Below are 22,179 nucleotides of genomic sequence, written 5' to 3' on the forward strand. Positions count from 1 at the left end.
GCCAAATGGATTGCTTTAGCGTAAAACCGATATTTAGGAAAGTGCCTTTAATTCTCCACAAGGGAGCACCCAATGGTTTCCATGGATATATCACAGTCTGAGACCTAGTTCATCAGTCTGATCAACTTTTTAACGGTCTCGATCCAGCAGGAATGTTGTTTAGTTTGCACAGGGACGCTTGTGTGTTTGTGTTTAAACCTTTGCAAGCTTAGGAGTTTGCTTTGGATATTCACTACTTTGGCCTAAGTCCTGCCAACACCCTCCCCTAGCCATGGGAAGGAAGTCAAGAGTTTGCAATTGGTAATAATCAATGGAGGGGCGATTATTACCGCCCGCCAGCAGTAACGAGCACCAATTAAAGACGCCCTTCCCCTCGAAGGATAAAAGCCACGGGGAGAAGGCGAGCAAAGTTACCTATCCCTCCGGGCTATGGAGCGCTTTGTCTACCCGTCCTATAGCATCTACCAAAGTTATGGGAACGCCTTCAGCCATAGCCACAACGTGGCTCCTAGGCCGCCATCTAAGCAAAAGCAGCCTGGCTGGAAGCAGAGCAAGAGCAGCAGGAGCAGCATCCCGAGCCCTTACCGGGGCCCTCTGTCTGCCCCTTCCTCGGCCCCGCTGCCGCCGCCGCCGTCCTCGCCGGATTATTTAGACAGCTACAAGCGGGCCCAGCTGAAGGCGCTGCTCTCTCAAGTCAGCCCCGGCCTCGCCCCGAGGCTCCGCAAAGCCAGCACCAAGGAGGTGGGCACCCAGGTCAACCCGCGGGTGGACGCCGCCGTGCAGTGCTCGCTCGGGTCCCGCCAGCTCCAGAGCCTCCTCGGGCGGGAGCCTCCGCCACAGCAGAGCCGCCAACTCTCCCCTTGCCCCGAGGAGGAGGCGGCGGCGGAGGAGGAGAAGCAGCCGCCCACGGGGCGAGAAGGAGGGCAGCAAGCCGAAGAGCCCGATGGGAAGAAACCTCTGGAGCCGGAGAAGGGCGCTCAGGAGCCGGCTGAGGCGAAGCTTCCAGGCAGCGGGGAAGGAGAAGAACCTGCCCAGCAGCTGCGGGACGGGGAGGGCGACGTGGCCCAGAAAGACGCCGCCGCCGCCGCCGGCGCCGCCCCCACCACTGAGGGCAAGAGAGCTGCTTTCCAGGTGAGTGGGCTTCTCGATCTCCTCAGTTCATTCGCTAGGGGCGCTGTGGAGCGGCGAAAAAAGGCGCGAAGGCCGCCTCATAGGACTCCTGCAATTCTCCCTGAGGGAGTGAGGCGCCTCCTACTGGAGACTTTTTAAGTCCTGCTCCTCTCTAGCTACAGTACGTTCCTCCCCGTCCACTGTGGGATCCACCTCGGGGTGATTTTCGTGGAATAATTTCGTGTTTAGCAGATGGACTATGGGCAGTTCTTACGGGTTTCAGTATACAAGTGGGTTTAATAGCCAAAATAGGGAGCTCCCCTATTTCCTTTTTAGCTTGCTTAGCTGAAATCAGCTCCAAGACTCGCTGAATGTTAAGACAAAAAAAATTCCTTCCAGCAGCACCTTAGAGACCAACTAAGTTTGTCATGTTAAGAGAATGTTAAGAGTTGTGGGAAACCTTTCCTGTCGTATGAAGTTGCTAAGTATACACTGACTATTCAGATCTGTTATCTCCTCCTTCACTGCAGATATTGGGGACTGAGTCTGGACCCTTTGGATTGCTAATCTGCTAATTATTTTTTTAGAAGTTTAGGCGTTCTTGGTGAAGGATGCCAACATTTCAATATAAGCCTGGGAACGTTTAAATTGAGTTGAGAAAGTCAGGCTTGTTTATAGCTGTGTGTACAGTAAAGGATAACTTCTCATGTAATCAACTCACACAAGAATCCACCAAGATCCTAATAGTCCTTGGGAAATTTGATTTGGGGCTGTATTGATGGTGTAATGCTGCTTCTGGCTGTAGGGAAAGCTCCAACAGACCTACTAAGTTCCTTGTTTGCTTGCATCTGTAACCTACATTTTCTCTAAGGGGCCGACAGTGGTGTCCCCGTGCTCCTTTTTTAAAAGGAGTACAGCCTCCCAACTTCTAAGCATGCGTATGGGGAGGCAAGTTTCACTTAACTTGGAGAAACCGTTAAGTACATTTAGGTATGGTCTGTGAAAAGTCACTGTCTTGTTAAATGAGTTTGACTCCTGTGTGTGAGAGGGACCTGTGGCCCTTGGGATGCTGGGCTTGAAGCTCCCATCATGGCAAAGATTAATGGGAGTTGCAGTCAACATCTGGAGGGCCACATAATGGTTTTTATAACTGTTGTAGTAAGTAAAAGAGGAATGATGGTGGTTGAGAACCTAGTGGCAACTCTTATTTACTGTAACCTTTGAAGTTAATTTGGCATATAACACAATATGGAAAAGGAATGATTTTGCATTCATGTGAGGAACATTGAAGGTGGTGAGAAACGAGGCTTTTCACAGCCACACCCTGCATGATTCTTTTACTTTTGCAGTGGAAGACCACCACACTCAAAAAGACCTGGCTTCTGAGTAAATGTACATAAGATGGCAACCTTTGTGCGGTGGACTTCTGACTATAATTTTTGGGCCATGCCATAAGATTTCTGCCAGACTAATCTGTCAGCATTGCAAGGGTGGTATAAGGTGACAAAGTATTTTTTAGGTTTTTGGTGTTTGAATAGCAAAATTACCGTACTCTGCAGAAAACTTTGCTATACCCTTCTTGCATATGTCCATGAGGTATGAGCTAAATGACACAAAATGTACCGGTATGTTTACAGAATCACTTAATATCTATTGCGCTCCCACAACTAGTTTTCAAAACCACATTCAAGTTGGCCACAATCCATACAATTCCTGTAGTTTATTGACAAAGACTGCAGTTGGATACATTGTTTCTTAAAACCGCTTCAATTTGACTAGATGTAGAGTAAGCATTAATAACATATACTGTATTGCATTTTCCATTGCCTGCCCTAAACATAAGCTTGCAAATGTTAATAGTTGGCTTAAAACTATAAAGATTTCTTAATGTGGTACACATTAATTTATTATGCTGCTAATCAGCTATTTTCTATTACAGTTCCTAGAACAGAAGTATGGCTATTTCCATTGCAACGACTGCAAGACCAGATGGGAAAGTGCTTACGTATGGTGCATTTCTGGAACCAATAAGGTATTTAGATGAAAAAACAAAATTTGCTTCTAGAGGGCTTGCTTTGAGGTACAAACAAAAGGGTTGCTGTACCTTATCAGAAAGTGGAGAATCGTTTATGAATTGAAGTGCTTCACAAACCTGCAAAGGGTTTTTGAACATTTTCCAGATAGCTGTGTTTGTCTTTAAGGTTCCAAAAGACTGTTGCTGCTGCAGCTGACTGATTTATTGTAGCATAATCTTTTGTAGACTAGCAGAATGCTCATGTTAGATTTTATTTATGATGCCACACTTTCATCTTCTTGACCAGAAGATAGCAAGGAGATACTGATGCTATTGTCATTCTACCAACAACTATTTTGAACTACCAGTATTACCAATCTGTTAATCAGGTTTCTTGTTCATTAAAGCCTGACAAAATGCTAGTACTGGAACCTTTTCAGTGGAATATTTGGAGACACTGAATGGAAGCTGTTCCTGTTAGCTAAAAAATAGCTCACTTATGTTGTCTGAGTGGGAGATCTTAAAACATGTTTTTGTTAACATAGCACCTGTGGGTTAACAAGCAGCTGCAGAGGTCTTCCTAATGACCTCAGGCTTCTGTCCATCCTGTTGAAATTAGGCCTGAAAGAAGCCTGTCATTGGAGCCCATACTTTTTCAAACCCTAATTGCAATGGCCGGAGGAGAATTTGGGGGGCTGCAACCAGGGAGGGGGTTAACCCTGTCCTCCCTACCTGTGAATCTCCCTGAAGCAGCTATGTTTGGAAGAAAGCTTTATATTGGCTTAAACAGAAGGCCACCCCCCCTGCCCTGACAAAGCCCATCAAGGATGCAAGATAATCCTGAAATTTTAATAGAATATAGCAGGCATCCCCAAACTTCGGCCCTCCAGATGTTTTGGACTACAATTCCCATCTTCCCCGACCACTGGTCCTGTTAGCTAGGGATCATGGGAGTTGTAGGCCAAAACAGCTGGAGGGCCGAAGTTTGGGGATGCCTGGAATATAGTGTTGTGAATCAATGAAACCTCTGCCTGTAAACCTATTTTTGCTCTGTATACGTAACTTTTTGAAGAATTGACAAATCTAGACGTTTGATCTGAGAAGGCTCTCTTCTAATGGCAACCACCTTCCTTTGCATAGGTTTACTTTAAACAGCTTTGTCGCAAATGTCAGAAGAGCTTTAATCCTTATAAAGTGGAAGCAATTCAATGCCGTGTAAGTAACATGTTTCCTAAGATGTGTTGAACAGTGAGAAATACCTACCTACCTTAAACGGCAGTGTTCAGCAAAAAGAAAAAAATATGGAGAAGTCATGTTTAGCTTCTTTTACTGTTAGCACCAAGACTAGCTGTGGGGGTATTTTCTAGGAGGCTTGGTATCATAGTCATAGAGTTGGAAGGGACCACAAGGATCATCTAGCCCAACCCCCTGCAATGCAGGAATCTTTTGCCCAGCATAAAACCTATGGCCCTGAGACGTAAGGGCCTTGTGCTCTACCAACTGAGTTATTTGGGTTCTGCAAGTGTACAATACTTGGCAAATCTCCCATAGCAGATTGACTTCCATAGGCCTGGAAGAACATTTCAAAAGCATGTGGATAAATGTTTCTTTGTAGCAATGTTTCAAGTTGTGCTAATTGGCATCTCATGCGTGGTCTTAGAAAAATTTGCCTGTATACCCAAACAAAAGGAATTCAGCACTGAGCATACCCCCGTTCCTAAAACATGGTTAAAGAGACAACTGAACTAGCCAGCTTATGACCAGAGTTTCTTGACTTTGTATTTGACTATGCAAACAGTATGAGAAAATAATGGTTTGCCTTTATCAGGCAAACCATTTTTAGATCTTGCTCTGTCAACAGAAAACTGTACAGCAGGAGAAGGCAAACTTTTCTGTCAACAGGCAAAGTTCTCTTGGGAAGTAATCCCCTGGGAGCTACATGTCTGCATTGTTCACAGCTACCCTCTACACTGAAGACAATGGCTTTCCACATTTTTTTTATCTTTAATCCCAATAATGTGGGGTGGTGATGGTGATCTTATCTCACCCCACCCCACCCTCCTTGAAATTAGGCCATGGAGCTGCAGGTTTTTCATTCATAGGAACAGGGCACTTTTGAGCTGCTTTCAAAACAAGTAGAACGTGCAACTACGGTGTCTCCCCTTTTTTAAGACACCGTCTTATAACTCCCCCCCCCTCAACACAGGGTGGCTTACTTTCGGTGGGATGTCTTATTTTTTTTATTACTGGTATGGTTTTTACGGCTCAGGGTGGTGGCTCAGGGCGCTGCTGGGCTCTCTTGAGTGGTCGGCGCTGCAGCAGCCACTGGTGGCGGGGCGGCAGGCATTCTTGGCTGGGCCAGGCAGAGGCCACTGCAGGGCGCTCCAGGCTCCTTGGCTGGGCCAGGCAAGGAATAAGCAGTGAGCCCAGTGGTGGCGACAAGCACGGAAGCGGCAGGGATGGCGGTGGATGGGAAGGCGGAGCGCGGGGATGCAGCCAGCAAGGCGGGAGCGCGATCAGCTGTTAAGCGGCGCTCTTGGAGCGCCGCTTCAAAGCTGATCGCGCTCCTGCAGTGCCGGCCACATGGAGTGACTCTGAGTGGAGGTGCCTGTGGGGGTTAGTTTCTGTGGCGCGGAAGTATGGCTTATTTTTGGGGTATGTCTTATATTTCTCAAATGCTTAAAAACCCTGCCATGGAATACTTTATGACTACGTATTAAAAAAGGGGAAACAGGGTATGGCAGGAGCCCTGAGCCAAGGTGTCACAGTGCTGAATTAAGAGAAATTGCAATAGAATTATGGAACTAGCATACTGTAAAATACATTGGTAGCAGGGAGCCAACTTTGGGAGGAGACGTTTGATCTGTTCACTAATTTAAATATGTTATCCAAAGATCTGTGCAAAGACTCGTTGCTCCTGCCCCCAGAAGAAAAGGCACATTGACCTCAAGAGGCCTCACCGTCAAGAGCTGTGTGGCCGCTGCAAAGGCAAAAGACTCTCTTGTGACAATACTTACAGCTTCAAATACATTATCTAATTTGTGCTGTTCTTGCACATGGCACCATGCACTTTGTTACTTGTTTCATAACATGGCTTTGACCTTAGGCTTCTGACCCGGCATTGGATACTGGAGTAAAGATTTTTGTAAGGCTAGGAAATATTTGTAGTTTATTGGGGTAACTTGTAATGAATTTGAATCCCACTTCAATTGTAATAGTCGCTAATATGGAAGACTAGCTATAGTACATGAGAGCTATATTGAAGGGTGGGAAATTGAGGAATTTCTATGTAGGAAACCTAAAATTTCTACAAGGGGCCAGGTTTGGCCATTTGATGCTGTTTCATTTACCCTTATGAATACTGTACTGTAACGACAAATTACTAATAAAAAGGTGAGCTGTCTCTTTGCATACCCTTCTAAAACTAATAAAAACTAAACTATGCCATATATTGCCCTCTGGTACAATCTCTGCAGTGGAAAATATTTATTAAATGGAATAAACAGAGTAATTCTGATCTGGGCAGATGGTCTGCTTTTTTTTTTGCTCTAACTCTGAATAAGTGTTAGATTTAAAAGTCATACATTGATCATGACTTGCAGAATCTCTGCCCTTGTATGTTATATGAAAACAGTTGAGTTTCTTTCCTGAAGTAACTTACGAAGATGAATTTTCCCTGCCTTGTTTCATTTTACAAACTGATATGGTAATAAATGTAGTTGTCTTGCATCAAGTGTGCTCAGAGTGCCAAGAATAAGTAAATAGCACTGGTAGCAACTGTTAAAAAGGAAATATGGGTTGGCCTGTAGTGGCAGTATTAGAAGTGGCATAGTTTGACATTAGTATAGATAGCTGTACAATGGGGTGATCTGAAATATATACACACACATTCTCTGTATAAATTCGGTCTAGGAAAGTGAGTAAGGTGTTGGACAAGATACCTATCAGTAGGGGAGATTAGGCCAGTTTGAGAAGGTAATCAGCTTTAGTTCTAGTGTCTCAAATAGCTTGGTTTTCTGACACTCATAAGCATTTTCTTAGAGTATTCTTCCAAACAGAATGGTGGCAAGGGTGTTTTTGTAGAGACAGCATTCAAGTCATGCCATGTAAGAACGCACTTCTTCCTTGCTATTTAAGAGGACTGCAACAGGCAGGCACAAAGTTGAGAACAGGCTTGCCACAGATGGCAGGATAGGATACCACTAAGAACGAGTGAAATTCAGCAAAAGGCAGAAATATTCTCCATACGTAAGGATTATGGAGGTAGGCTAAGCATAAAACTACCCTTGGTTTCAACAGTACAGTATTGGAGCAGCAATATAGTGCATATAAAATCTAAGTTGCAAGCACCTAATGGGAAAATGTGTAAAACCCTGCTTTACTTTCTCATGTACTCAGAACTATAGCTGAATCACTTTCCAGGTAGAGTTAAAACTAGGACAGTGTGGGCTCTTATTTTCCAGAGCTGCTTGAGGAGCAAGAATTACATTTTCACCCCAAAGGGTACACTTCCAGCATATTTGCTTAGTCATAATGATTAAGTGTACTACTTCTGTAAGTTTGCATAAAATAGTGTATGAACTCGTTCTTGCAACCTCCATTTTCCCTTTACAATTTAAATGTGAGTACTTTACTTCAATTTTGTTTGAAGGACTAACCCGCTTAAGAGTGGAGAAACATACACCATTTTTCATCCAGCTAGGGGTATGCACTTGAAGCCAACTTCAGAATAAACAGCCTATTTTTCAAAGCTGCTTCGGGTCAAATGAGAGATTACATTTCTGTCTCTCTTATGGGTATTTAGAAAGCAGCTATCTGAGTGCTGTGATGGCTGCATGTTCAAAACCAATTGAAAGCAATATTGATATGGTTTCAGAAAGACTTAAAGGAATTGCCTTTGTACCTTATCATACACTCATTCCATATTAATCAGTACACACACAGGCATGTTTGTATATATGCATATGTATATATATTATGACCTTGATATTTTAGTTAGGTGATCCTATTCTGATCAAAATATCAACCAAAAGGTACTTCACAAAAAACTTTTAAGTGTATTTACAGAGTGAATAAGTGAGACTATGCTGCAATAAAAGTGTCTTAAATGTGCAAAAAGATTTGCATGCACCCATTTAACACATTACAGCAGTTAAGTGCAAGAAAAACTTACATATTACCAAAAAAAATTCTTAAGTACAACTCAAAATTCACTTTCCATTTCTTAACTGTTAAACAATGTATGATAAATTAAAATATCCATGCGGGGCAGGTCAAAAGAATTAAAATCAGCAATGCGATGTTTTCCTACAAAATAGCAAGGTATACCAGACCAACCATCCTTATGTATTATAAATATATTCATAAAAGCAACCCTCTAGTAAAAAGAAGCCAAAATCTTTTTTAAAAAAATCTTCCTTGTCCATTCATAGGTACTTTGGCCTTAATAACAGACCTTTTACAACAGGATCTAGTACCTTCCAAGACAGTAGCCTAGCAACATCAGGAAATGTACTTCATAGCAGCTTGGTTTTCCCCCAAAAGATACAGTAATCATATTTACGTTACAGCGTACATTTAAAACTGTAGTCCTTTACAACCTCTTTCATACACACAGGCTCTCAGCTTTCAAAAAGACAGTCTCACAGTGTCCTGTCGCTAGCTTCATTCTGCCCATTTTTTAAACTTGGTCAAAAGGGGGGAAAAATATACAAGATTAAAAAACAAAACCATCCTCAAGGAAAGATTGCACTTTTGCCAACCTAAAAATAATTTCTAGAAAGGAAGTCTTGTTCAGTGTAGTAGTCTTTGGTATGTATGGAAGTCACTTCTTCAGTAGTGAACTGCGGTTGTCCAGTGAAATGCATTTTGTGTGTGCAGCTCAAAACAAAGGATTCTATGCTACCTTTGTCCTTGCAGTATTGCTACACATTGAAAACACTGCCCAGCTCCTCTTGGAAAATGTTGTAAAGGTAACAAGACTGACTACAACTTGACCAAGTCTTTCTAAGGCTGAGAAGGCATTGAACCACCTCGCCCCAGCATGGAAGCAATCCCAACTTGAATGAAAAGAGGGGCACAAGACTTTTGTCAGAGACTTGTGCCGGAAACACTGGAGTCTGGAAGAAAAGTATTGATGACTCGGTAGCTTTGAGCCCTGCGGATCATGTCCCGGATCTCTATGTTCAGCTCCATCAGTTTAGTACAGATGTCTGTCAGGCTTTGATTGGAGCCCACTAGAGCGTAAGTGCCAGACTGCCCCAGTGTTTGGTGCCGGAAGTAAATATTCAGTAGGGTCTGGACCTCATCATCAGAACTGCTTCCAAAAATGTCATTGGGCCATAAACTCCTGCAGGGAAACGAGTATTTAAAAAGCCAGCATTAATTTAAGGATCTCTCTGCTATTCAAGAAATTGATTTTTTGTACAAGTTAAATCCCTTCCCAATTCCCCTGCAGTTACATATGCCTGTTTTGGGCAACTCGTATACAAATTCCATGCCACTGAAAAATAAGCCTTGCAGTTGCCTTGTGGGGAACTGCATGAGATAATAAACAATATAGGCACATGGGATTCACTATTAGTAGAAATTTGTTTTTGGTACAAGTATTTCCTTCAGGAATGAAGGTGGAGGCCCATGCTTCTCTACCATGCCAAACTACAGAGAGACACTTCTAGATGGGAAACTGAGGAGGTAGCAAGGTGTTTCTGTAACACATTACTATGGGGATTTGATGCCCTTTCTACATAAGGCTTGTTTTAAACATGAGTGCGGGAGTTCTAACTCTGAGCCAACAGATAAATGAGAGGGAGAAGCATCAGAGGCCTATTGAGTAAACTAAAACATTTTACAATAATAAATAAAAAGCTCTGGCCTGGGTAAAGATTTGACTAAATGATCAACTATAATAAGGAGTAGGTACATCTCTGGCCCCAACTATGCATGTGGAAGAAACCATTCCTGGGAGCTGCATGCACTTCCCATCACAACTTGACAATCACTGCTTTGTGCAATGGTTAAAAAAAGGAACAAAGTATAAGGAACTTCTCCCATAAAAGACACACAGAAATTAATGTATGATGCACTGTTTCACGATGTTTTCATTTAAATGAGGCTTGCACAATAAAAGTGCTTAGTAAATTGTGCCTTAAAATGATTACAAATACATTCTGACTGAATCTGAATACACTTGTTAGCGTAAATGAAGGTGTGCAAAGTTACACAGCTGTAGCCTTCTGAGAGGAAGAAAGGGAAAATACGATGTCATGATCAGCCACTTGATCAAGTTACCTGCATTCCCTTATTTGGTGTAGAGCTTTTCCAAGCTCATTGTTTTTCAGACACTCCAGCATGGACTGAATAGCTACTTCTGTGGAGGTGAACATGGGTTCAGAGGTACCACATTCTACAATCAGCGGTTCCATTGCAATGGCAGCACTAGCTTCCTTAAGGTTCTTCTTTAACTCACTCAGCTCTCGTGACATATTCAGTAGCTGTAAAGGAAAAGAGAATTACATTCATCAATGTACAAGTTTTCTCTATTGGGCACAGAAAATATAAAATCCGCACCATTCAAGGACAGAGTGATAGCTTTATTTCTTGCAACTGGGTGTTTGAATAAAATTGAAATACACATGTGCAAGATGTATATAGAAATCCATTTGTGAATGTATACTGAAATACTGATAGAAGAGTGAATGTATAAAACCATTACTGTACTTTATATCTGAATAGTGAAGCTCAGTGGTGATCTTGGGATATGCACTACCGTGTTTCCCCCTTTTTAAGACGTAGTCATTAAGTAAGCCAGGGCAGCAATTTTAGCATTTGAGAAATGTAAGACATACCCCGAAAATAAGACATGCCTGCCAGCTAGGGGCCGGGAACCGGCTGCTGCAGCACGGAGCACCCAGGCACCGGCGAAGCAAGGAAGCAGAGCGGGGAGGTGCAGATCAGCTGTAGCACGGGAATCAGCTGTTCCTGGCTCAGCTGTAGCGCGCGCCTAGGAGGAACTTCAGTGCTGAGGAGGGAAAATGGCGTTTAAAAACGCCGTTTGAAGTGAATTCAGCCTGCCGCCCCCCACCCGGAACCGGCTGCTGCAGCGCAGAGCACTCAGCAGCGCGGATGGAGCGCCCAGCAGCTCTGGGCGGCGGGGCGGCAGGCCTCCTTGGCAGGGCCAGGAAGAGACGAGGCCGCTGGCTCGGGTGCTCCTGACCCCAGCTGCTTCGGTTTTCGCGGATTCAACACTACCGGTACAGTAGCAACACCGGCGGCAGCAGGAGGAGGAAGCAGCCTGTCAGGTCGGCGCCCAGCAGCGCTGCACAGAGCGCCCCGAGCCTCCGGGAGCGTTGCTGCTAGAGCGTTGCTCCTGGAGGCTCAGGGCGCTCCGCGAGCCCCTGAGGCGGCTCCCGGCTCCCGCTCCGCCCCGCAGAGTCCCAAGTCAATGGGCCCTGACTAGAAGCAACAGGAGCGCTGGCTCCCTGCTTCGGCCAAAAGGCTTGGTCTCGCCACCGCCTCCTTCTCTGGCCATGCCGCGAGCTTCCCTTTTCGTAAACGCGCAACCAGGTGAAACCCGAGAGCGGCGCTGAGGCAGTTTCAATAAGTAGAGTGGGCGGGCCGCGGCGGCGGCGGGGGGTGGGGGGCAAAACTTTTGCTTGAAAGGCGGCTCCGGGCATCCGAGAGGCAGGCCTTGGTTTGGAGAACGAATCCGGGGCTGCGCAAGAGCGATCGGCCGACAGATCCACTAACGGTTCGCTCTTGTGTCCCTCCCTACTTGCCGTCCCGTTTCGGGTTGCCAAGGCAACTAACAACAAACACCATGCTTTTCTCTTGGTTCTCTCAGGCGAGTTGAGAAAAAGGGGCAAGAAGTGGGGTTTTGTTTTGTTATCGCTCCCGCCGCTTCCTCTCCCGCTCCTCACAGTCAAATAGGCTTCTGGGCTTCGCTGCCGCCGCCGAGTACCCAAGCGGCTTGCCCCCTTTGCCATTTTAAAAACGTGTTTCCTTTCAGTTACCCTTGCGCCTTGCTTTGTTGCTTATGGTTGAAAAGGCCACGTGGCTCGGGGCTGCTGGGCACCGACCTGGCAGGCCGCCGCCTCCTCCTCCTCCCGGAGGCACCCAACAGCGCCGCGCAGAGCGCCCCGAGCCTCCGGGAGCCAGCAGCAGCAATGCAGCAGGAGGAGGCAGGTGCCCAGAACCATGCGGTACTTGTGGTAATAAACATTTTTAGACACCCCCCGAAAATAAGCCATAGGCTTATTTTCTTGAGTAAAATTAATATAAGACGGTGTCTTAAAATGTGGGAAACACGGTATCTCTCATGCCAACCTACCTACCCAGAGTTGTGAGGATAAAAGGGAGTTGGGGAGAACCATGTATGTGAACTCCACACAGGAAGAGCAGCTTATAAATGTAAGAAAATAAGTACCCAGTTTGAAATCCACCCACATTTTCTCTAAACTAATAGAATGTGCTACACCTCTTTATAGTTATCATTCATGATCTTGAACAAGTAGCCCTCATTTAAGATATGTTAGATTGCTGTAACACCACACAGGAACACAGAGCAATTATTTCAGCAAAAGGCTACATACCTCTGGCATTGTACTAACTTCGTGCACTTGTCCGATGAGTTTACAGTACGACTGAAAAAGCAACAACAACTGGAAGTGCAGCTTATATAATCTCTGGCACAGTTCCAATTGCTAAAGAAATAAAATGGTAAAAGGGGTAAGTTATTAAGAAGCAACAGGTTGGACATTATTTTTTCCATAAGAAATAAAGTGTTTTGGGGATAGAAACTGAATCAGGGATTACAAAACAATGCTGAAATAAGATCAAATACTGCTGTAAATAGGGAATGTATGGAGAGTATGGGAAGCATGTGTCATCTCTACATCACCAAAAGAACTTCAGTGGCATTTTTTTTTACTCCAATATAATGTGCCTCACAGTTTTAATCTGTTGGTGACACAAGTGCTTGTTCCAAATGATCACAACAACTGTATTCAATTGTACAATAAACCATGGTTTCTTGTTATGGGAGCAAACAGTGAAGTTTTAATTACAGGTAGGTAGCTGTGTTGGTCTGACGTAGTTGAAACAAAATAATAAAAAAATCATTCCAGTAGCACCTTAGAGACTAAGTTTGTCATTGGTATGAGCTTTCATGTGCATGCATACTTCTTCAGAGATCTGAAGAAGTGTGCATGCACACGAAAGCTCATACCAATGACAAACTTAGTTGGTCTCTAAGGAGCTACTGGAAGGAGTGAAGTTTGAGTTCGTTTCCCTCTGGCATGGCTTTTGCTTCTGTTTTTTTTTTTAATTATAACTTACTGTTACACTTGAACATGATAAACTGCAGTTATCTTAAGTATGATTCATTTGAAACAAGCCAACTTTAAACCATGCATTATATAAAGTTGACAGTGCAGATGTAATGCTAAACTGGTTAATTAAAACTGAAAGTAAGAGGTTTTTTTATCTCCTGCCATGCTGGAGGGGAGTGTAGAAGCCTGAAGCTCACTGTGGCCTGCTGCCATCGCAATCAATAATCGTCTACTGTAACATCCAAACACAACTTTTGTTTAAATACCATTATATAAACACTGTGCTTTTGAGGTCTTAGCTGGTAGTTGCTTAATTAGAATGCCTGCCTGCATTTATACAATCTACATTTCTTCCTAAAAGAAATGTTACGGACTTGGCTCATTAAAGTTTGTTGTATTAGTCAAGGAAATAAAAATAAATGTGCTTTATTGGGTTGATGCAGGAGTTTCCCACTTCTTCAAAAGTGAAATTGCAATTTATTTCAAACTGCATTTGTGACTTGGTTTAGACACACAATGGCTGGCTAAATTGAAAAACTTAAAAATATATGACTTCCGTGAATGGGTGCCTATGACCATAGTGTTGAACCACAATAGTTCTGTGCCATGACAATGCCTTGTTATGCAGTGAGAAAGGGGAGGTGGACACAATCCATTCTGTGTGGTCACTTGAAAGCAGTAGAAATCATGTTTGGATGGCATATCCATGTATTGCATTTATAACTGGTGCATGTGCATTTGGCCTTAGGAAGGAAAAGGCGAGTTGGAGCTTCATATAGGAGTCATGTACAGTATAGTCCTTTAACACCAGGCAATTGCTGCTTCACTACTGTGTATGAGCTTGCAGCTAAGGGCTGACAAGGAAGGAGGAGATAAATTGGCTCCAATAAATTGAGGAATCCCTGAGATGAGAAAAGGGATTCCCTCAGTTGTACATGTGGGGAGGATGGATTTATCATCCATCATACTCTAAAATGGATTAGATTCATTTATTCTGTGTTACATAATGAAATTCTCAATTTAGCCTAGAATGAAAAACACTCTCATTTTTGTGAAAGGCAGTACAGAAATTACTTGTTTTAGTAGAGCCATTACTTCTGTTCTCTTCCTCCACACGATAAGCAAGTGAGGGCTTTGATTATTATCCAAATAAAATTTATATAACAATTTCAAAGTGCATGTGACAAGGCGAGAATTTATAAATATGGTAAACTATATTCGAACTGCCCAGGAAACTGAGATAAAACACAGTACAGTATAAGCATTTCTTGTAATAATAAACTGAATAATAAGAACAAAAAGAAAAAGGGGGAAACGTGCTAAGAGTTAAAATAGGGAAGTAGGAGAGTGCATTAGTCCATATTTTAATGGACAAAGAATATGAAAACTTTTAACTTACTGCAAGAGATTCCATTTGCTACACAGCAAGCATGGCACAGGAAAAAGGAAAGGAAAGAAAGTATAGTGTCAGTGTAATGCATGCAACTGGAAAAGCACAGGCTTCTTTCCTAGTCTGCCAGCAGTATTAGCACTTCTCTTTACTTGCTAAGTGATTCAGAATGTATCAACTGCACAACATGCACGGCACCAGCTGTTTAAACAAAATTTTGAATAATCACAGTTCTAATACAGTCACTGTAATTATCTAGGTTTGAGCATAACTTTTTCTGAAAGCCAGTCTGTATTACTCTAAAAATAGGTCATTACGCCTTCAAAATGAAACAGTTCAGTGCTCTTAAAATTCACCTATAGAATTTTTTGCACCCAAGGCATCCATTATAGTTCAGCGATAGACAGGCTCTGTAGCCAATCTCGATGCTGACCAGGATTTAGTGCCTCCACGGAGTAAGAATGCACACTTTTAATATGCAGAGTTCCATTGAAACGGGCATGAACACAAAAATAACTGCAGTTTTAATTATTTTGTGGTGGCTGGTTATAAAAGCGTGTGAGGTTATTTGCATAGGAAGTTTGTTGCTTTAGCAGTTGCACATGGAGGTTCATAGTGTCAAATGCCATGCAGCTGATATAATCCAGCACCATGCTAGTAAATATGAAGTCAAACAAAGAGATGAGACAAGCTGTTAACAGATGTAGAATTGCACTGGCAGCTGTATGCATTTTGGGCATACATCTCAACATTTTTCATACCCTGGGATACTATCTGAATATGTAAAATTTGATTGAATACAAAGGTTTACAACTATTAACTATTGAATTTACTTACCCTAAGAATGTAAATCTATTGCCATTTGGCATAGGAAAAAGTAGGGAAATGTTCAGTTTTAAGCCAGGAATATGGGGTGGGTTGAATGTCTCCACAGGAATACTGATTTGTTACAACCGGCCATGTTCAATGGCAAAGAATGTAAGAGGCTTAAGCCATTCCAGGACAAACTAATACAGTAGATCGCTAACAGTGCAATTCTATACATGCCTACTCAGGAGTGTGTTCCACTGAGCTCAATGGGGCTTATACAATTTTATTTTAAAAACATATACTGGGAAAATCTGGCATGAAAATAATGTAGCACCTTCTGTATTCATTGAACTGCAATGAGCTGCTGTTATTGTGCTGGTATTTATGTATTGTAAGCCACCCTGGAATTTTTAATGAAGGGTGGTATAAAATATTTTTAGACAGATAGGTTTGTATAATGCTAATAGGAAGCCATGTACACTCTCTTCTAGTAAGAGTGACCTGTGTAAGGAAGCTTCCATACACAAATTTCCTTCTTGAATTTCTTCCATTACTGCCAAAGATTGTTCCATGTGGATGAAAATGTGTTGGTGCACAATCAAACAAATGCTTGCAAGATCACCTTAAACAGAACCAATATATTGTACGGAGGTGTATGAATCCAGGTCCCTCAAACACAGTATCTGATGATCGAGGCAGCTAAACCAACCACCTGTTTGGCAGGTAAGTACCCACAGGTTCATAAAATGGGAGGAACTTTGGATTGGGGCTGCTGCTATTTATAAATAAAAAGGCCTCAAAGCATTTACAGAAGACTTAGCATTTAGCTAAATCAGGTTCATGCTGCAATCAGCTGATTTTCCCCTAAGCATTGTAGTAATACAGAAATAGCAGTTTTAATTCATTATTATCCTCCTTTGTAGAATCAACATGGTCACCTCAATAATTTTCACTTATCCAAAAGTGAACCTAGCTATCAATATTGCTGAATAAGAGTTTGGAAGCACAGTACAGAATCAAAAAGCAGAATGAAAGTCCCAAGGTTTGGTACAATGACCTCAAAACTGCTCGTACTAACTTTCCCTTGTCCCTGTATTAATGCATATCACCAAACCCAAAGGGGAGCAGAACCAGTGTACAAAGAAAGAACAACAGGTGACACAAGAAAGCAAGATAAATGAGTAAAGTGAAAAAGATTTTTTAGAAGTGCAAAAAACCCCAAGAACAGTAAAATTAAGACATTATGAGGTACAACCTTGTCAAAACAAAAAAACCAACTCAAATCATTATGGGGTGGGAAGCGGGGAGACAATGGTCATATTTCAGATAGAAATTTCCTCATGCACTATTTAATAGTAATGATGATGGTAATAATAATAATAATAATAATAATAATAATAATAATAATAATAATAATAATAATTTTTATTTACACCCTGCCCTGCCTGGCCAGGGCTGGGCTCAGGGTGGCTAACACTAATTACAATAAAATGTAATAGAAAAAACAAACAAACAAACAACAGTTAATTAAAATACAGCTTAAAAGGCAGCCTCATTTTAGTAGTAGCCCATAAATCAGATATTCACCCAAGCCAGCTATCCATGCTGGTCCTACATGGGCCAGCAAAAAAGCCAAGGGAAAATTTATATACCAAATCCCATATAAGGGGTCAGAGTGAGTCTAAGCCGAAGGCCAGGCAGAACAGCTCCACCTTGCAGGCCCTGCGGAAAGATGTCAAATCCTGCAGGGCCCTGGTCTTGTGACAGAGTGTTCCACCACGTTGGGGCTAGTGCTGAAAAGGCCCTGGCCCTGGTTGAAACCAATCTAACCTCCTTGAGGCTTGGGACCTCCAAAGTGTTATTTATGGACTTTACGTGGGGCATACCAGGAGGTATCCAGACCTTGTCACTTTTCTTAATTATTGTTGGCCACACATGATGCTATAGTTGCTTATATTTCTGCCTGCTTCTATCCTTTCGAAGGCATTACTGTGGGATGCAGCCCCAGGCTATTTGGGGGGCGGGGGAGCTGTTTGGCTTTGGCCATGCTTAGTAAATGCCATTAAAAAAGAAAGAAAGGCAACATGGTGTCTTCAGGTGCTACAGTTTCCTTTCTGTCTTAAAATAAGCCGTGGTGATCTGGGAAACGTTTGACCAAGCATGGATGGCAAATCACTGTACAGAGATGTACAGAAATGAATTGCTTTCCTTGGGCTGAATAGAAAAGTTTGAATGTTACAAAGTGTTCTCTAGTAGCCGAAAATAATAGCTTCACTTTACAAAGGTCAATTAAAAATAAATCACTTGACTGGAAACATTTTGCCAGCCACTACACTAGTCTGTACTAGAGTCACAAAAGCTGTCCAGAACTGCTACATGAACACCAGGGTTTCCTTTGTGCCAGGGTTCTTTTCAGTATCAGTTTAATCATAGAATATGTGATACAGTAAAAAACTTTAGCTGGGCAAGTGAAAAGCGCTTCTCCACATACCAAGAGCTTAAGGAGGAGAGGCTCCCAGACTGACAGGACCCCATCACCTGCCTTGCCCCCAGAAATGAAAATCTGGCCTGGTTTGCATGCCACAGTACACTAGACCAGGCATCCCCAAACTTCGGCCCGCCAGATGTTTTGAATTACAATTCCCATCATCCCTGACCACTGGTCCTGTTAGCTAGGGATCATGGGAGCTGTAGGCCAAAACATCTGGAGGGCTGCAGTTTGGGGATGCCTGCACTAGACTAAGGATTACTGGTACCGTGTGAATGTGTTGGTTCCCACAGAGCAGTTTACAGCCCAATCCTTTTTAGCTCAGCTTAAGGCATTGCAGCCAAGCTAAGGTTTAAGCTAAGCATGTCATCTGTGCTTTGTTCTTGGTTGCAGATCATAGCTAAGGATACTTCACCATGACATTGGGTTCAGATGGCATGCTGAGAAGTTTGCTGTGGAAAAGAGTTGGCGTTAACGACCCTAGAAGCAATAGGATTAGAAACTGGGCAATCTATAAATGGGGGGTGGGCCCCAGATGTGAGGCCTGACTCCTGCCACCACCCCTTCATATTTGGATATTTCCTTAAAGTTGCAGGCTAGCACAACAGCTATTAAGATGGAAGGAGTATTAGGGGAAAAGCACATGGCTAGCTGGTTAGTACATATCTGTCAACTTGCTTCCATATTAATTCCTGGTCATCTGGAATTGGTAAAAGAAAATTTTAGAGTGTTGTTAGGCAATCCTCCACATGCTCTCTCTTTTTTTGTGCTTCTCAAGAATGCTCTGTTGGATATGCTGGAGTAGGATAGGAATATGTAGTACCTACTTATATTATGTTCTATGGCTGCAATATATTAGATTGCGCCTATGGGCTGAAACAAACATAGAAGGTACAAAAGCTTTTACCATGGTCAAGATGTCATATGGAATTACTGCAGAAACAACATAACAGATCAAATCCTTGATTACCTTCTCCTCTGAGTCTCCTGGCTGACAGGTGATAACACCATCTCTTGAGCCCCCAGCGAATGTTGCCTTGCAGTTTGCCAGCCACTGTATTTTGGAAAGAAAAACAGACGTATAAAGTTATTTGAAGCCAGTGTGGTGTAATGGTTAGAGTGCTGGCCTAGGACCTGGGAGACCAGGGTTCAAATCCCCACACAGCCATGAAGCTCACTTGGGTGACCTTGGGTCAGTTACTGTCTCTTAGCCTAACCTACCTCACAGGGTTGTTGTGAGGATGAAATAGGGAGGAGGAGAACTATGTATGCCACCTCGAGGTTCTTGGAAGATGAAGGTGGGATATAAATGTAATAAATAATAAAATAAATAATAACCTGATGGCCAGTGAATATGAAAATAGTTTTGGTTGTATTTTAGGGTACATTTAGATACAGTACTACACCTTTTATAACGAATACAAAAAAAACATTTCCTGGAATCCTTGTCCCATATCGAGAAATATCATGGGTGCATGTAATCTGCCACCATTGTAGATTGGAGCTCCACCTGGTGGTTGAAGGCAAAAATCGCTGCTCAGACAACAAGTTCAGGCTAGGGTTCTCACATGAGCCCTCGGTTTAGATTTTACAATGACAGATGTGGTTGATTCTCAGAAGCTTTCTCCTTCTTACAGACTTGTTTCCCCTTGTCTGCATTTGACTTTCTGTGTGCTTGTTAGCCCCATTCACAGTCCTCTGTCTTCTTTGTTTATTAAAGTTAAAAATAGTTCCTCCTTTATCTGTCGTCTGTTAAGGAGATGTCATGGCGCTCACTGGATGTGGGTAGGGTGTTAAAACAGTATATTTCTAGAACTAAGTCACTCTGATTCTCTATGTGTGTCCTTCCACCCCTCTTCCTGTATTAGCTGGTTGGCTTAAAGCCTGCATTTTTCTGGTGTGTACTAATCTCCATCGTCCAGCCCTACCACCAGTTGCTGGTCCACTCCTACAATGATGGCAGATTTACATGCACACATATATCCCTTTCACAGGTAAGGCCAATACTGAAGTCTTGAATGAAAACAGATTAAAATGTATATAATGACCTATTCAGATTCAAGTACATTTACTCAGATGAAAGTTCAACGACACCTGTTCCCTAGTAAATGTGTTTAGGATTGCAAGCCAGATTTATTTTGAGTTTTGTCCAATCAGATATATAATCTAAAAACAGAAAAAAGAAGATATAGAGATGGAGTACTGTAAATAATCCGGTATTTTTCTCTAAAGGTAAATTCACTGAATGAGCCTCTTGCAGATTTGAAACAAAGTAGTAACTTTTTGCATTAAGGAATACAGAAATAGATAAAGCCATTACACCCAAAAATGATGCTTACCGAAAGTGTTGCCTCTTTCCTGTTGTTATATGTGTCCAAATATTCTTGTAGTTCTAGGACACTAAACTTTAGTTTCTCAAGAAGTCCACAAGAGAGAAGCTAGAAACATTAAAATAAAGATCCTATAGTCAACATTACTTCGTTCAGTGAGATCAGTATAACTGTTCTGCTATATACCAAACTCAATGGGGAGAATCCCACATGACAGGCCCTGGATAGTTGTCAGACATTTGCAAGGCCTGGGTTGTACTACTTAATGACTGAACATATGGGAGATGATTGTTGAAGCTACTGTATTATTATGCCTTAAGAGATCATATTATGCTATCATAAAAAGGCATATTTCCTTGGATAAACCAACAGTGGAGGCACGAAAAGCATAATTTTGTGTACAAATTATTCAAATTAAATATATTTTAATGTATTTGCTTATTTTTAAGCATTGTGCTTCTGCTGATCATGGGGAGGCATAAATAGCTATTTACAGCTATGGCAACCCTTTCATAAACAGCTACCAAACCCTAGCTTTCGACATTTTACTAAACGTTGCCCAAATGCTTTCAAGTCTGTCTTCAAAATTATGAGGTATAGAAACCTGCTTTGGTTTAATTTTGGTTAATGAAAGAATTCTGCAACTCATAACTTAGTTATGAGCAGTGTCTATTTACAGACTCTCCTAATCTATAACTACCCAGCGTGATGAAGAAGAGCTGCAGCAGTTCTTTAGAATGTAACAAGTACCTAATGCAGTGATGGCGAACCTATGACACGCATGTCAGACGTGACATGCAGAGCTCTCACTGCTGGCACGCGCCCCATCGGCCCATTCACGCTGCTGTTGTTGAACCCCCCCCCCATTTGTTCTCCTTGTCCCCGCTGTTAAAACCCAATCCTTTTTTCTTGTTTTTTGTTGCTGGTAGCCAGAGATTGGTTTTTTAACCCTTTCTGTGCTGTTTTTTCTGGCGCTTTGGCAGACGATGATTGGGTGTAACAGTATTCATTTTTTAATCCGTTCTGTGCTGGTTTTTTTGGCGCTTTGGCAGACTATGTCGGTGCTGCGTGTTAGTTCCAGCGAAGGTATTATTTGTCATTTATTTCTGTGCTCTTCCCCCCCAAAAAGCGCAGCAGCTTTGGGGCATCCACCCCCAAAAAGCAAAGCAACTTTTGCTCGCCCTCCAAAAACCTCCAATACTTTGGTCAGCAGCTCCCCCTAAAAGGCTCAACAACTCTGGGCATTTTGTGATAAATAAGGGTTTTTTGGTTTGGTTTGGTTAAATAATTAGTTTTTGGTTTATTAAATACAGTTACAGTGGTGCCTCGCTAGACGAAATTAATTCGTTCCATGGGTCAATTTGTGTAACGAATTTTTCGTCTAGCGAGTCCCAGTTTCCCATAGGAATGCATTTAAACTTAATCAATGCGTTCCTATGGGCTCTGGGCGACTGGCGGCGGCATGCGACAGGGCTTCGGAGAAGGTCTCCGAAGCCCTGTCCGATGCCGGCTGTGTGCGAGGCGGCAGAGAGAAGCTCTGTTCTCGGGGCCGCCGCCTCGCCTGCCTTTCCCGGCATGGGGCGCAGCTTCGGAGACCTCCAAAGCTGTGCCCCATGCCAGCGAGAGGCAGCGGCGGGAGAAGAGCTTCTCCTGCCGCCGCCTCCCGCCTACCTTCCCCGGCATTGGCCGCAGCTTCAGAGGTGTCCGAA

The 22,179-nt window shown here is 42.8% G+C and overlaps 2 protein-coding genes across 11 annotated transcripts in view; one reads left to right on the plus strand and one right to left on the minus strand.

Moving 5' to 3' along the window:
• The first annotated feature begins 429 nt into the window (after window positions 1-429).
• Window positions 430-8,087, plus strand: ZAR1L (zygote arrest 1 like). Its single transcript, XM_060273801.1, has 4 exons — window positions 430-1,131; window positions 3,050-3,142; window positions 4,265-4,339; window positions 6,019-8,087. Exons 1-4 carry the CDS (start codon window positions 430-432, stop codon window positions 6,160-6,162), a joined length of 1,014 nt encoding a protein of 337 aa, XP_060129784.1. The 3' UTR covers window positions 6,163-8,087.
• A 71-nt stretch (window positions 8,088-8,158) lies between these two features.
• The window catches only part of FRY (FRY microtubule binding protein), a 194,850-nt gene continuing 180,829 nt past the window's right edge, over window positions 8,159-22,179 (minus strand). For 8 of the 10 annotated variants that reach the window (XM_060273790.1, XM_060273791.1, XM_060273792.1 and 5 more), the window contains 6 exons: window positions 20,480-20,578; window positions 19,111-19,194; window positions 14,852-14,869; window positions 12,715-12,825; window positions 10,415-10,617; window positions 8,159-9,473 (listed from right to left, as the gene is read on the minus strand). In XM_060273790.1, the coding sequence (XP_060129773.1) occupies window positions 9,215-9,473; window positions 10,415-10,617; window positions 12,715-12,825; window positions 14,852-14,869; window positions 19,111-19,194; window positions 20,480-20,578 (774 nt within the window). In that variant the 3' untranslated portion in view covers window positions 8,159-9,214. The remainder of the gene's footprint in view (window positions 9,474-10,414; window positions 10,618-12,714; window positions 12,826-14,851; window positions 14,870-19,110; window positions 19,195-20,479; window positions 20,579-22,179) is intronic. The other 2 variants (XM_035115759.2, XM_035115762.2) reach the window with 1 other exon arrangement.

Source organism: Zootoca vivipara, chromosome 4, assembly GCF_963506605.1.
Source record: "Zootoca vivipara chromosome 4, rZooViv1.1, whole genome shotgun sequence".
Classification (NCBI taxonomy): Eukaryota; Metazoa; Chordata; class Lepidosauria; order Squamata; family Lacertidae; genus Zootoca; species Zootoca vivipara.

Excerpts from the sequence above, each read along its gene's own strand:
- ZAR1L (XM_060273801.1), top strand. The coding sequence starts at position 430 with ATGGAGCGCTTTGTCTACCCGTCCTATAGCATCTACCAAAGTTATGGG. Across the intron at positions 1,132-3,049 it reads GCAAGAGAGCTGCTTTCCAG|TTCCTAGAACAGAAGTATGG; the intron begins GTGAGTGGGCTT and ends TTTCTATTACAG. Across the intron at positions 4,340-6,018 it reads TGGAAGCAATTCAATGCCGT|ATCTGTGCAAAGACTCGTTG; the intron begins GTAAGTAACATG and ends TGTTATCCAAAG.